At 42.0% G+C, this 14,794-nt stretch overlaps 1 protein-coding gene across 1 annotated transcript in view; it reads left to right on the top strand.

Annotated features, from left to right (window-relative positions):
* The first annotated feature begins 6,651 nt into the window (after positions 1 to 6,651).
* Positions 6,652 to 14,794, top strand: part of PLCL1 (phospholipase C like 1 (inactive)) — a 293,723-nt gene continuing 285,580 nt past the window's right edge. Inside the window, exon 1 of the mRNA XM_075829722.1 lies at positions 6,652 to 6,992. Within this exon, the coding sequence (XP_075685837.1) occupies positions 6,858 to 6,992 (135 nt within the window). The 5' untranslated portion in view covers positions 6,652 to 6,857. The remainder of the gene's footprint in view (positions 6,993 to 14,794) is intronic.

Below are 14,794 nucleotides of genomic sequence, written 5' to 3'. Positions count from 1 at the left end.
AATGAAAAACGGCTCCAAAAATGGCTCAATGTAAAAAAACGTCCCGTCTGAACGAAATTAAGTTTTTCCCATTGAAATCAGCGGGCAGATATTTGGAGGCGTTCAGCTTCCGTTTTTTCAGGCATTTTTACGCCCTGAAAACACTGCGTGTGAACATACCCTAAAAGTTGTGAAAAAGACTTAAAGAGTTATTCCCAAGTTCACTCAAAATGTAAATTTTTATTTAATTTTTTACTTATTTAAAAATAATAATTTTCCCCTTCTTAATTTTTTTGTAAGTAAAGTATTATTTTTTATTTCATCACTTTCAATTTTAAATGTTCTTCAGTTTTTTTTTTAAACTAAATATCTCTCTTTATATCACTCTTGATCTGTAATAAAATGACAACGCTTCTTGCTGTATCTGCGTGCTCCTGAGACTGCTATGATACACCATTGATTTCCGAACGCCCCCACCGAGCGCTTCAATGATGGCAAGTATGACTCTAGCATAGCAAAGCTAGAGTCGCCCCCCCCCCCCCCAGAAAAAATGTTTGCAAACTTTTTGTTTTTCACACAGCAATAGTTAAACTGGTGATATTTTAATTCTCAATGCATTCAATGAATAAACATAGAAAGGTAAAATATGCAGTGTAGTGGCCAAATCTTTTTGCACACATTTGCCTCTATTGTCAGAGTGGGATCATGGGACCCAGTCCACAGTGCATGTTGAGACAGAAGCAAATATATTATTAAAATATGTTCTGCTAACACTACAAGGAGACTAGAAAACTTTTTTTTTTTTTTGCTTCTGTCAACAGTGCCTTATGAATATTATACCGAACATACTCAGATGTCAACAGTAAAGAAAAACAGGGACAATGCTTCAGTATGAGTGGTGGAAGACAGAAGTTAAAAATAAATGTGGGAACAATAAAGCATTATTTGGAGTATTTTTGGCATTTTAAGCTGTGAAATAACTACTGGGATAGATTTTATATATATATATATATATATATATATATATATATATATATATATATATATATATATATATATATATATATATATTCCATTTCTCAGAACAACTTGAGCTAAAGTATAAATGTTGTTATGATGAGCTATTCTTTATTGATTCTATATCAAAATTGTCCTGAGTGGTCAGCCCCTTTAAAAACATATTTTTGGCATCTTACAGCAACATGTGAGATCATGTGATTGGAGATCACAGACCCCTGTTAACTCCCACACCCTGAAAATCTCTAACACAATTTTTGAGCTACTGTATTATTGACTTCAAATGTCAAACCACGAATTTTGGGAGTCGTTTTCGCAGTGTATTTTTGCAAATTTTGTTTTGCGTCTAAATACGCTGTGGCTAAATGTTGGGTTAAAGTCTATAATAGAATATGAGAAAGCCTACATACACAAATTTTTTGTTTGTGGCACTTTGTAGCATTTTTTAAGTTAGTGGTGTGCCCTAGGTATATTGGGTTTTTTTCTGACGTTTTTGCCATTGGCTTCTCTATAGGACTTGACATGAAAAATTTACAAAATGACACTAAATAAAAAATGGCTCTAAAAATGCATGTAAAAAACGCTATCAAAAACGCATGCTCTATATTTACAATCCTTTTAGAACGTTGAAAAAAAAAAGTGTGTAAAAGAGCCCTAAAGGTGTTCAGAAGCTCTAAAGTGCTGTCGCCTTTAATTTTAGAATTGTTGTAAAGGCCCATTTAGGGCGGGTTCACACATGGCGGAATTCCACTTAAATTCCGCTGCGGACACTCCGCAGCGTTAATCCGCAGCGGAGCCGTTTCTCCATTGACTTTCACTTTAATTTAGCAGTGTTCGTTTACACGATGCGTACAATTCCGCTGCGGAGCATAGGCTGCGGAGCGGAATTTGGTGTCCGCAGCATGCTCTGTCTGTTGCGGAGCAGTGGCGGACTCATGGCGGAATTTCTCCATTGACTTCAATGGAGATTCTAAGTTCCGCAATGAAGTCCGCAGCTGTCATGCACATGTCATGTGTGCTGCGGATGCGTCTTGCTTTTTTAACTTGACATTTCTTCATTCTGGCTGGACCTAGGTATTTCTAGGTCTACAGCCAGACTGAGGAAGTCAATGGGGCTCCCGTAATGACGGGAGCGTTGCTAGGAGACGTCTGTAAATAGTCACTGTCCAGGGTGCTGAAAGAGTTAAGCGATCGGCAGTAACTGTTTCTGCACCCGGGACAGTGACTACCGATCCCAATATACATGTATCTGTAAAAAAACATATAAGTTCATACTTACCGAGAACTCCCTTCGTCTGTCTCCAGTCCGGCCTCCCAGGATGACGTTTCAGTGTAAGTGACGGCTGCAGCCAATCACAGGCCAAGCACAGGCTGCAGCGGTCACATGGACTGGCGCGTCATCCAGGGAGGTCGGGCTGGATGCCGAAAGAGGGACGCGTCACCAAGACAACGGCCGGTAAGTATGAAAATCGTTTCCTTTCACTAGGGAAAGTGCTGTCCCTTCTCTCTATCCTGCACTGATAGGGAGAAGGGAAGCACTTTTCCCGCAGTCTGCAGCAGCTAGTCCGCATCAATGTACTGCACATTTTGTGCAGATCCGCTGCAGAATCTGCAACGCAGATTCTGTGCGGCATCGATGCGGACAGTTGCGGAGGAATTCCGCCATGTGTGGTCATGCCCTTACACTGGCCAATTATTGTTACGATTTGCTTGTTTCAGAATGATCGTAACGATAATTGGCCAGTAGGAATAAAGGAGAAGATAAACATTAAATGATAAAACTATTGTGGCAAACAGGGGTCACTCTAAATATTTTTCAGCAGGATAAACGAAGAATAAACTAACAAAATAATAAGAAAATAATATATTATATTATTTTGGGTAGGGTTTTTGAATGTTTTTCTGGAACTTGAACATTTTAGGATTTAAAATGTTTTTCTGGAACTTGAACATTGATGGCTAGGCAGTAGTATATGTGGCATTGCATTTAAAGTGTGGTTCCAATTACAATTGATGTTAATGTTAATGACAAAGTAAACCCTCCTGAATTATATAGATGTTTTAAAAGAGGCTAAGCTAAACACAATTTATATTACAGATTTTATTCCTGTCTTGTCTGAGAATAGACAACATATTTCTATATGCTCTTATTCCGGGAAGAGCTTTATTGCTGCCACCTTCTGGGTAATGTACTTTATGTGGACTGCTAAGAGGAATAGTGAAAGGAAGTGACAACTTCTCAGACAACTTACTGAATATATATTTAATTCACCATTGGGGACTATTATAATATTAACATAATACTGGACCTGGTTTGACACTCGCTTTGTGTACTGGGTTACCAACCGGATTTTTTTCTTTTTTCAGGACAATTTATTAAAAAATTACGATCAGCCAACATTTTTTACGGTCAAATTGGGAAACCATAATGAATAATAAAGATCAATAAGTAATAGATGTCTATAGTTTACAATACTAATATGACCTCTAAAATTATGGTAATTACAATCCCAATAATCTGTACAAGCTCCTCCAATTTACAAAAAATAACAGACACATTATGTTTTTACAAGGGCACTGGAAAAAAAAGTCTCCTATTTTTAAGGTTTATCCGGGAATTTACGGACGGTTGGCCACCCTGTTTGTGCCTGATGGAGAACCTGGTCTAATTAGGGCAAAGCCCCACGTGGCGGAATTGCTCTGGAATGCCGCTGTGGACACTCCGCAGCGTTAATCCGCAGCGGACTTGTTTCTCCATTGCCTTCCACTGCTTTTTAGTAGGCTTCGTTTAGACGAGGCGGAAAATTCCGCTGCGGAGCATAGGCTGCGGTGCGGAATTTGGTGTCCGCAGCATACAATGGATGTTGCGGACCAGTGGCGGACTGGTTGCGGACTCATTGCGGAAGTTCTCCATTGACTTCAATGGAGATTCTAAATTCCGCAATGAAGTCCGCAGCTGTCATGCACATGTTATGTGTGCTGCGGATGCGTATTGATTTTTTAACATGACATTTCTTCATTCCGGCTGGACCTATGTATTTCTAGGTCTACAGCCAGACTGAGGAAGTCAATGGGGCTCCCGTAATTACGGGTGACTATGTGTGTGCACCCGTAATTACGGGAGCGTTGCTAGGCGACGTCAGTGAATAGTCACTGTCCAGGGTGCTGAAAGAGTTAAGCGATCGGCAGTAACTGTTTCAGCACCCTGGACAGTGACTACCGATCCCAATATACAGCAACCTGTAAAAAAAATAGAAGTTCATACTTACCGAGAACTCCCTGCTTCTTTCTCCAGTCCGGCTTCCCAGGATGACGTTTCAGTCTAAGTGACGGCTGCAGCCAATCACAGGCTGCAGCGGTCACATGGACTGCCGCGTCATCCAGGGAGGTCGGGCTGGATGCCGAAAGAGGGACGCGTCACCAAGACAACGGCCGGTAAGTATGAAATTCTTTTACTTTCACTAGGGAAAGTGCTGTCCCTTCTCTCTATCCTGCACTATAGAGAGAAGGAAAGTATTTTTACCGCAATACGCAGCAGCCAGTCCGCATCAATTTACTGCACATTTTGGGCAGATCCGCCACAGAATCTGCAACGCAGATTCTGTGTGGCATTGATGCGGACAGTTGCGGAAGAAAACCGCCATGTGGGGCCATGCCCTAAATCTTTCCTGAATTGCACAAATGTAATTGCAATAAAATAGAAATTGTATCCCATGCTGAGTCCATCCTACTGCATTCTCCTTTTATTGTATAATGCAACTCCTCAATACTTCGGGATCCTACAGACTTTAAAATGTTTCTGTTCTTCCCAATACACTTACAAAATACAAGATGGTCCGAGGGTTTTCCAAAGAATCCATAAAGACCCACAGGGTATCTTTGTTCTATACAACTATAAAGTTTTGAGCAACTCAACAAGGTGAATGCATTTATCTACTGAGACAAGCTCCATCTTTACACTTTGGGACTAGTACATACCGCATTATGCAGCCCCTCTGCTTTTTCCTGTCTTTCCTGTATTATACCATGTCATTTCTCCTTTTTGTAACATGCAGTTTAGCTGAAAAGCAGATTTATAGGTCAACCTCATCCATGCCACATGCTTTAGTTGTCATCCTGGCAAAATATTCCTTATAATGCCTCTGAACCTCGAGATATTCTAGAGATTTACAGTTGCTGAGATATCATCTTCATCTAAGCAGTCGTGACTCCAATTAGAGAACATATCATCTTGTCCTGCTTGTGGACTCAACTGTTTTCCAGGCTCTGAGAGTATATTCACACAATGCAGTTTTTAAAGCCACAACCAGAAGTGGGTCATATATTAGAGAGTGGCAGTATATAGAAAAGATTCTATTTCTCCACTTTTTTTTTAATCCACTCCTGCTTGCGGTTTCAAAACGGCACTAAAAAAAACTGCACCAAAACTGCACTGTGTGAATCTACCCTAAGCCCTGCAAACTGGAAAGATTTATAAGACAGCAATAGGAGAATATTTCACTCTTATAAACGTCGAGCCAGTTTAACGCTATAGTGAGACACATGTATATGTAAATGGCACTAGAAATGGTTCAGATATGCCCCATTTATAAAACATGGGCACTGGTGCATATGTATGACCTCCCCTGACTTATGACTATTTAAAAAACATAGAGGACATCGGTTTTAGCATTAGATAGCTACATGTGTGCCATGTTTGGTACCCATGGTCATGCCACAAGAGACTAGGGGTCATTTATAAAGACTGCATACTGGCGGAGCGTCTGTAAAGCACAATAGTGAGGGCTGTAGTATTCCCTGACACTACATATGCATTTTCGAGGATAAAGCCATCACTACTGAACCTTGCCAAGTCTCACCCGCCATTGTCCACCACCACTTTACTAAGAAATAAATTTGGTGGAGAATATTTAGTCGCATTTATTGCCCTTCTTTTGCCACTTTTCTGACCTGATGTTAGTCTTATCTACCCTCCCTTACTAAAGGTCCGTTCACATGAGGATTTATAATAACTGCTCAAACGATAATCGAGGAAAGTATTGTTTGTTATCGGTGACATTGACATTTTATCGTCCAAGAATAATTATTTTCATTAGGATTTATTGAATTGTAAATGGTCGTCCTCCTACCGACTGCTTTACTTGTTTGATCAAATATGCGTAGGAAATGGCTAAATATACATAGAATTGTTGACATGGCGTAAACATCCATCTTGGGGTCGGAAGTCGGCTATTGCCAATTAGGGATGTAAGAAAATTGTAACATGTAAATGCATCAGAGGGGTGAGAGGTTATTTGCAGAATCTACATTCCTCTCAATGCATTTATAACATAATAAACACTTTCATTTAGGATCTAAACCACAAAGAGAAACCAGTTTCAGCATCGTCTCAGGACAAAGGATGCTGCCGCTACAGAGAGCCATGCACACAGCAGAATGTCATCCAGCACACCCGAGCACACCCGAGCCCTCCTTCACAACACTCCCCCTCCCATGCACATGGAACTGTCACAGGACGGCGCCGCCCATCGCAGCTAACTGTCCAATCAGTGCAATGCCTTGACACAGCCCAATACTACACTGCATCTGAGCAGCCAATAAAGGCAAAGCTGATGAACAGGTTAGCCAATTAGCTCCAGGCTGCCTCCCCGGGTTCGCCCAGCTGTGCCCGGCTACCTCATGCGGTGCTAGGTTGGCTCCCACTTCCACACATCGGAGTCTCCTTCAGTTTTGTGTGTGTGACTGTCAGCGCCATGCAGCCCCAGCACTGAACGCAGACAACGGAGCCGCCTCCCGCTCACCGCTGCCACTGTTCTCTTGTAGAGCCCTTAGGGAATGGAAGTTGCAGGGCTGTGAGTGCCATGGCAGAGGGGCCAGACGGGGGTTGTGAGCTGTGCCCGGAGCATGGCCGGGGCAGGGAACGCAGGAGTGGGGTCACTGAGGCCAGTTTGATGGAAGCAGCCAAGGCGGCACCCAGGAGGAGCAGCATCATCAAGGTAAGTGGCAGCTGTTAAACAGTGTGTGGCACATGACTGGCACCCAGTCTGAGTAGCGATATGATAACCTGCTCACCCATCATGCTCATGTTACAGTAAGGTTGGCACAGCCCTGAGCGCTCATTATAGAACACTGTTATGTGGGCATCATGTGGGCAGTAGTTTCTGTAGGGTAGCTGGGTGATGTGACAACTAGTCAAGGTTACTATAACTAACACTTACCGCACCCCATGTAATGACAAAAAAGAAAAATGTCAGCTGTGTCGATCGGCATGTAAGAAACTGCCATAATTCCTTGATAAATAAGCCACTTATTATGAAGGACATTATTATTATATGATCTGTAATGTAAATCAGCGAGGTGCCCATGCCCACATACCCACGATTTGCTTGCAGAACTGTGAAGTTTATTTGTTTCTCTACTGGGCACTAAATATTTCTTTGTGTCATTGGCATTGGCTCATGGATCCTTTCTCCATAACAGTATCCAGTGAAAGTGCTATAGATATGATTAGAGATAACAATGTGGAAAGTAAGGAAAACAATCTATACTACAGGTGGGCACAGAAATGTATGCGCTGGCACTTCTCACCTGAAGCTGGCACTGGACAAGTTTTTCATGTTATTATGCCTATAGAAATAGTTTTCCAAAAAAATAGACTGTCATTTTCATTGAAGGTCATTTGAACTATGTAAAGTGTAAGGAACCTGGCACCATGTACAGTATAGCTGGCGTAAGAGTTTATACAACATATTAAACTTTATGACAATGTGCAGTAGAACTGGACTGAATGGCTGGGACATCCGCAATCTACAAATGCCCAACAGCTGAAAAAAACAGCAGTCTCCTATTTTGTGCCATGCAAGTGGCAGGGCTCAGTGGTAGACGCTGTAAAGTGGATTACTTTCCAACCTGATCATTATCAACAACGCGGATCTCGATTGATATCAATACTGTTCCCGACTGTTCTACTGGATGTAAGCGACAATGCTGGATTCTGATTGGCATCAACACGCACTGCCAGTCTTTTTACTGAATGTTAGTGGTCATATTGGTTTTGGTTCCCAATTGGTATCAATACGCACCACCAGCTCTTCTACCAGGGGTGCAACGAGTGGGTGGGCCGGAGGGGTATGTGGGCACTAACAAACCATGCTGCATTAGCCAGGTTGTTGAGATACAAGGCTAGGGCATAGAACTGAATCTTTGCCCCAGATGAAGGAAAATCTAGCTACTCTGCTGCCTTTTACTGCCTGTGAGTGTCAATACTGGATTGGCATTAATAAACGCTGCCAGCCCCACTGCTGAATGTGAGTGACAATGCTGGATCCTGATTGGTATCAATATTCAGATCCAGTCCTTTTACTGAATGTGAGTGACAATGCTGGATCCTGATTGGTATCGATATTCAGATCCAGTCCTTTTACTGAATATGAGTGACAATGCTGGATCCTGATTGGTATCAATATTCAGATCCAGTCCTTTTACTGAATATGAGTGACAATGCTGGATCCTGATTGGTATCAATATTCAGATCCAGTCCTTTTACTGAATATGAGTGACAACACTTCAACTCCACAAGAGCGCAGAGACCCGCCAATGCCACTTAATTCACTAGGGAATCTTAAACGGATTTTCCCAGATTGGCTTAAATTCCCCAAACTTCTTCACCTGCCTTTCTTAGTGAAAACATACCTCTTATTGAAAGTTTTGATCCCAAATAACATTTCCATTACTTTCTTCTTTGTGTTAGTCTACAAATAGTATTCTATGTACGGGCATCCAGTGTGCCACCGGTTTCCTGTACAGATTCGGACTGCGCATGCCGAGCCATTCACATAGTGGTGTATACATCTGTATATGCATTGAGTGTACACATGCGCACTATGAGCTTGTCTTTATTATGCAACAGTATATATACAAAAGGAGGGGTAGTAACTGGGCATTTATGGTGGATTTGGGCACATAACACTGGCAACTCTTTAGTACAAATAATGTGAGGAATGACGGATGGTTATTATTACTGGTAACAACGTAAAACGTCTAATAACTGATATTTGCTATCTTCATTAACTATTAATGTATCATTTACTATTGATGTAAACACCTTAAAAACTTTTCCAGGATGTTTTTTTCTTTTTTTTTCTTTTTAACCTGTGTTTCTACAGCTGTTGTGGAACCAGAACTCCCAGCTTGCCCTTAAACCACAGGTTCCACGCCTCGGTTAATAATATCGTAACACATATTTAACATGTGACAGATATATTGATGGTTTCAGTTGTAGAATGACAGAAGACTAGAATGCCCGGTGCCCGTCAGCCTTGAAAATGTTGTTTCCTCGTACCGGAAAAGTTTCTTGTGGTTGACAATAAGTTTGTGCATTATTTACAGTCATTTACATTTTCTGCTATTATTGCCGCACACTGATTATTCATAATGCAAAAAGCAGTTTGGTCTATGTTATGGTTCAATCTTTTTATTAATTTCAAACAGAAGTAAGCACGATAAATGTTGACAATCATAATGTATGCAAAGATAGAAGTAAGGTCATACATATCCAGATGTTAACAGAACAAGCATAGAAAACACAGGAATACGACAAACGAACAAATGAATCTGAACAAGTCCAATCAGGATTAAATACACACTACACAGCAAATCCACAGCTCAGATTATATTCTAGGTGAAGTCGAAACATTTGGTCAGTTTGGTCTATTTTAATGCATTATGTTTAGAATCCACACATTGCAATCTAACATGACATGTATTTGCGCGCTCCTTTTGTACCTTTGTTGCTTTTGTAAAACCAAATATGTTTTTACACTTTGAGAGCCTTTATGCAAAATGAAAAACAGGTTAGGCTAGTACTATACGGCGACTTTGGTCGCAACACAGGTCACACAGCCAAAGATGACTGAGTCTCGCTGCCTGCATGGCAGGTAATGAAAATGAATGTGCGACCCGCAAGTTAAGCCTTATTCACACAAACGTGTTTAACGTCTGTGATACGCGTGTGAAAATCACGCGCATCGCACGGACCTATGTTAGTCTATGGGGCCGTTCAGTCATTCCGTGATTTTCACGCAGTGTGTGTCCGCTGCGTAAAACTCACGACATGTCCTATACTTGGGCGTTTTTCGCACATCACGCACCCATTGAAGTCAATAGGTGCGTGAAAATAATGTGCAGCACACGGAAGCAACAGTAGATAAAGAAATGAAGGAAAAAAGAAAAACACTTCCTTCATTTTTTTTATAAACAGCAAAACCGCGTGTCATAAGGATGGCATATGCGTGAAAATCACGCAGCCACGCAGCAAACACCGATGACACACGGAACTGCAACGCGCAGAAAACGCTGCATTTTTCACGCACGCAAAACGCACACGTTCGTGTGAATAAGGCCTTACTGCGACACCATAGTCGCAAGGATCCCAAACCCGCTGGGCTTCTTGCGACTGTGGTGTCGTGGCTGTGGCAACTTGCGGGTTGTAAAGCAACCACATTCACTTTGGCTACCTGTGATGCAGGCAGCGCGACTCAGCTATCTTTGGCTGTGCAACCTGTGCCGTGGCCAAAGTCGCCGTGTAGTCCTCATCTAAGAGTATTATTGAAGTAAGCAGCTCCAACAGTATTGAGTTTTTAAAAAAAACAAAAACTTTTTTAAAAAGTTGTGGCTACCGGTGAAGTAATGGGACATGTCATCCTATTAGGTATACATGTATGACAGGCAAGATAATCTCCAGTCTATTTACTGAATGTGAGTGAAAGTCCTGGATATCTGGTGCTGTCATGGATATCCACTCTTGCCAACTATGCCCTCTGTATTCCATGCCATGCACATTTTTTAAAATCTGTCGCAAATGCTGCCACTTTTTATAAACATAAGTGTCATTGACAAATTACCTCTTTATGTTCACGATTGTACAGGGATTCTTGCAGGGATTCGGAGAGTAGCTACAGGCACTCCCTTATTTACTTGTAGTGTTCATGCTCAAGGCTTTATGTATGGGGCTGTATGTATACATTCCTTGCCTGTGGACGACTTTCAGGGGAACCTGGTACTATGGTTCCCAAGGTCAGTTCTTGAGGATTCGTTTCTCCAGAGAACCATGTACATTTATAAGAGGATTTTTGATGCTATGGATTTGAGTAATGTCTGGGACATATTCTTTATTGTTTTATCTCTGTAAAAATATAATTCTGACACTTTGTCCCCTGCAAAGCACGGTACGGCAACACATAGAAGCTGTTCGGCTCCGTTCTCCATTTTCCGATCCGCCGTGAAAGTCGTAACTCAGAAAAAAAAAATCATACTTACCCGGACCTCTCTCCTTACTACGGTCCAGCCTCCTGGGATGACGTTTCATCCCATGTGACAGCTGCAGCCAATCACAGGCTTCAGCGTCACATGGCCTGCAACGTCATTTTGGGAGATCTGACTGCTCGCAGAATAGAGGAAAGGGGTAAGTATGGTCGTATTTTTTTTTTTAACCCAGCGCTACATTCCGCAGCGAAAATTTCGTTAAAAAAAACGCACCACAATGTGGTGCAGTTTTTGGGATGGAATGTGCTGCGGGTTCCAGGTCGTATACGCTGCGCAGTGTTTACGCAGCATATCCGACCTGTGGGAACCCGGTCTAAGGGTAAGTTCACACGTAGCGTAAATACTCCGGATTTTACGCACCAAATTTTGTTGTGGAAAATCAGCAGCATTAAACGGAAACGCCCCGAAAAATGGCTGAAAATATGGGGGCTGACCGCCTCAAAACATCTGCCCATTGATTTCAATGGGAAAAAGGCGGTTTTTACGTGACTGTTTGTAAAAACGGCGGGTAAAAAAACATCCCGTAAAAAAGAAGTGCATGTCACTTCTTGAGACGTTTTTGGAGACTAAAAAACGCATCAAAAAACGCTTGATGCTTAAAAAACGGCTGAAAATCAGAGGCTGTTTTCCCTTGAAAGCAGCTCCGTATTTTACAGCTGTTTTTTGTTAGGCGTGTGAACATATCCTAACAGCAAAGTGGATGACATTTGAACAAATCTCATCCAAACGCTGCGTAAGTGATGAGTGGAAAAAATCCTCAGAAATTGACCTGCTGTGCGTTTTTTTAATCCGCAGCATGTCAATTGTATTTGCGTAATCATTGCTTTTTTTGTTGCAGCTTTTTGCCATTGAATTCAATGGGGAGGTAAAACCTGCAACAAATAGATGTTGCGATTTTTGCGGTGGAAAAGCTGCGTTTCCGCCACAAAAATTGCAACTCAGAAAAAACCTAAATGTTATACTTACCCAGAATTCTGTGCTTCTTTGTCCAGGCTGGACTTCTGGGATGATGTTTCATTCCATGTGACCACTGCAGCCAATCACAAGCTGCAGCGGTCACATGGGATGAAATGTCATCCCAGGAGGCAAGGCTGCAGGATGGCAGAGGGACGCGTCGCCATGGCTACGTAGGCATGAAACTTTTTTTTATTTTTATGTGCAGTTTTCCGCAGAGGACATTCCGGATAAAAAACTGCACCACAATTTTGTACGTTTTTTTTTGCCGTAATTCCCCGCGGCGGCCAGGGCGGATACCCTGTGTGCTTTTATGCAGCCTATCCGCCCTGTATGAACATAGCCTAAGAAAAGCTCCCCCCATGATGTACAATAGCTGTAGAGTGGTGTGAATTGACTTGAACTGGCCCCTCTTTAGACGTGTATAAAGGCTTTAGAAGACGTGACTTTAGTCAGAAGTGTAACTTGAGAATTTTTATAAATTTTTGTTTGGCTCTCAGACTGCAAAATAAGCAGATCAGGACAGATCCACTCGCACTAAAGCCAATAAGATGAGCTTAGCAGAGCTGTCAGGTATGTGAGCGGCAATTCAATTAATGAATAGCAGCTTTAGCTCGCTCACTGTCATTGCTCCCATGAGGGCAATAAACATGAGTGTAGGGGTTATGAGGTGCTAGCAATGACCTTGCACTTCCACATTTTGAGGACATTGAAAGATTTGGTCTAAGATGGTAATACTTCTGTACTTGGTGTACTAAATTAGGCACAATACTATGAGTGACCCATTATTTTAGCGCATACTCATTTATTACATGCAAATGACAAAAAATGAAGTCCTCATGCAAACCTCTGTTGTGCATTTGTGTGTAATCAGGATTCACGGATCCACAACAATTCACCGGTTTAGTGAAGCCGCAAATCCAGACCATAAAATTACTTGTCCTGAGTTTTTGCGGTCTGGATTTGTGGCCGCAGCACGGATCTGTGAAAACCACGGTTATGTGCATGGGGCCATAGAAATGAATGGATCCACAATTTATCCACAAGAATGCGGATACATTTCGGACACAAATTCACGGTCATGTGCATGAGACCTGACACTGAGAGCACAGGTATCAGATACAAGACTTGCCTTCATTGGCAGTCGGTGTATTGTATTGAAATGGCGTATAACTTTGACAAACACATCGCATTATATGCGACTCCTTGCCACACCCTTTCTCACAACAGAAAAACATCAAGCGTCGGTAGGTACCCAGAAAATGGCTTGATTTGTTTTCCGAAATTCTACACACATGGGGAGATTTACTAAGCAAAATGCACCAAAAAAAGTGGTATACATGGCATGCACCAAATTTATTATGTGTTTTATACATTTTTTTGCACCTTCCTTCCTGAAAAGTGTCTAGCAAAGGGGCGCAAAATATTGATGTAAATTAGGTCAGCCATGAGTTGAAGTATCGAAGAGAAAAGTCACTAACATGTCCAGCAAGATGTGCCAAAAGTATCATACAGCGTGTACCATTGTGATAAATTTGGCACAGTTTCTGCCTATCTGGTCTAGTTTTATACTGTCTATCTTTAACATAGTATAAATAGATCTCCCCCATTATATTGATGTATTTAGACCATTTAATGGAGTGCGGCATTTTGATATTCTAGCTTGACGGTGTACTTTTCCATGACGGAAAAGCTCAGTGATCAGTGTTGTCTGGGAGCATTGGAGAGATAGCGCAATATGGCTACAAACCTAAGAATTCTTATGGGGCAGAGATTTAATAGTCGCCCCGGTGGACAGATGGAGAAATGTGAGCTCTGTCTTTGTCACATGTTCTATAGGAAGTAAATATGATAGTGATCATTTTTCTTTCTGGCAGCTGGCACACTTGGGAATGGTTAGGGTTAATGCAAGTGGCAGGGAACCCTAGAGCCCAATAGATCTCCGCGGTCTGAAATGACTGGGCAAGTTCCTGCAAAGTGCTGCAAGATTGTTGTTATTGGGGCCAGAAATAGAGAGTCACAGCAGACTATGTGGAGGTGTATCACATTGTCAAAGCCCTCTCTGCTTCTTCCACCGTTCCTCCCCCAGCCTCACCACCACCCTCTTCCTTCCAGAGTCTTTGCCTTCTCTGCACCCCTGGGGATTACAGCTGCTGATGGCTGCCACCGAGCTGTTATTTTCCTGATTACCATTATTATTTTCATACATTTATTTGCATACTCTCTCTTCCATATAGCGAGAGTGCGTAACGCGGAGCTGCAGTTAACCCTTTGCCATCTGGTTATGGTTTGCAGGCAACTGAAGGTGGCACTGAGTTTTGGAACCTGGTATTGTGTCAAGATACTAGTGCATTCTGTGGCCGAGCTCTTCGTAACCACTTCTGTTCCCAGAGGTCTGGTATGCAAGAGATTAGGAGCTTCTTGCTTAGTGACCAAGATATTATCAGGTTTTCAGCTTGGTCTCGCCAGGTTCTCATTGCTGTTAATGAAATCCTCATGCAACATGTTAAAAGCCTATAAA

Source organism: Rhinoderma darwinii, chromosome 6 (genome assembly GCF_050947455.1).
Source record: "Rhinoderma darwinii isolate aRhiDar2 chromosome 6, aRhiDar2.hap1, whole genome shotgun sequence".
Classification (NCBI taxonomy): Eukaryota; Metazoa; Chordata; class Amphibia; order Anura; family Rhinodermatidae; genus Rhinoderma; species Rhinoderma darwinii.
Note: the sequence above shows the minus strand (reverse complement) of the source record. Positions and strands in the feature narration are given on the sequence as shown.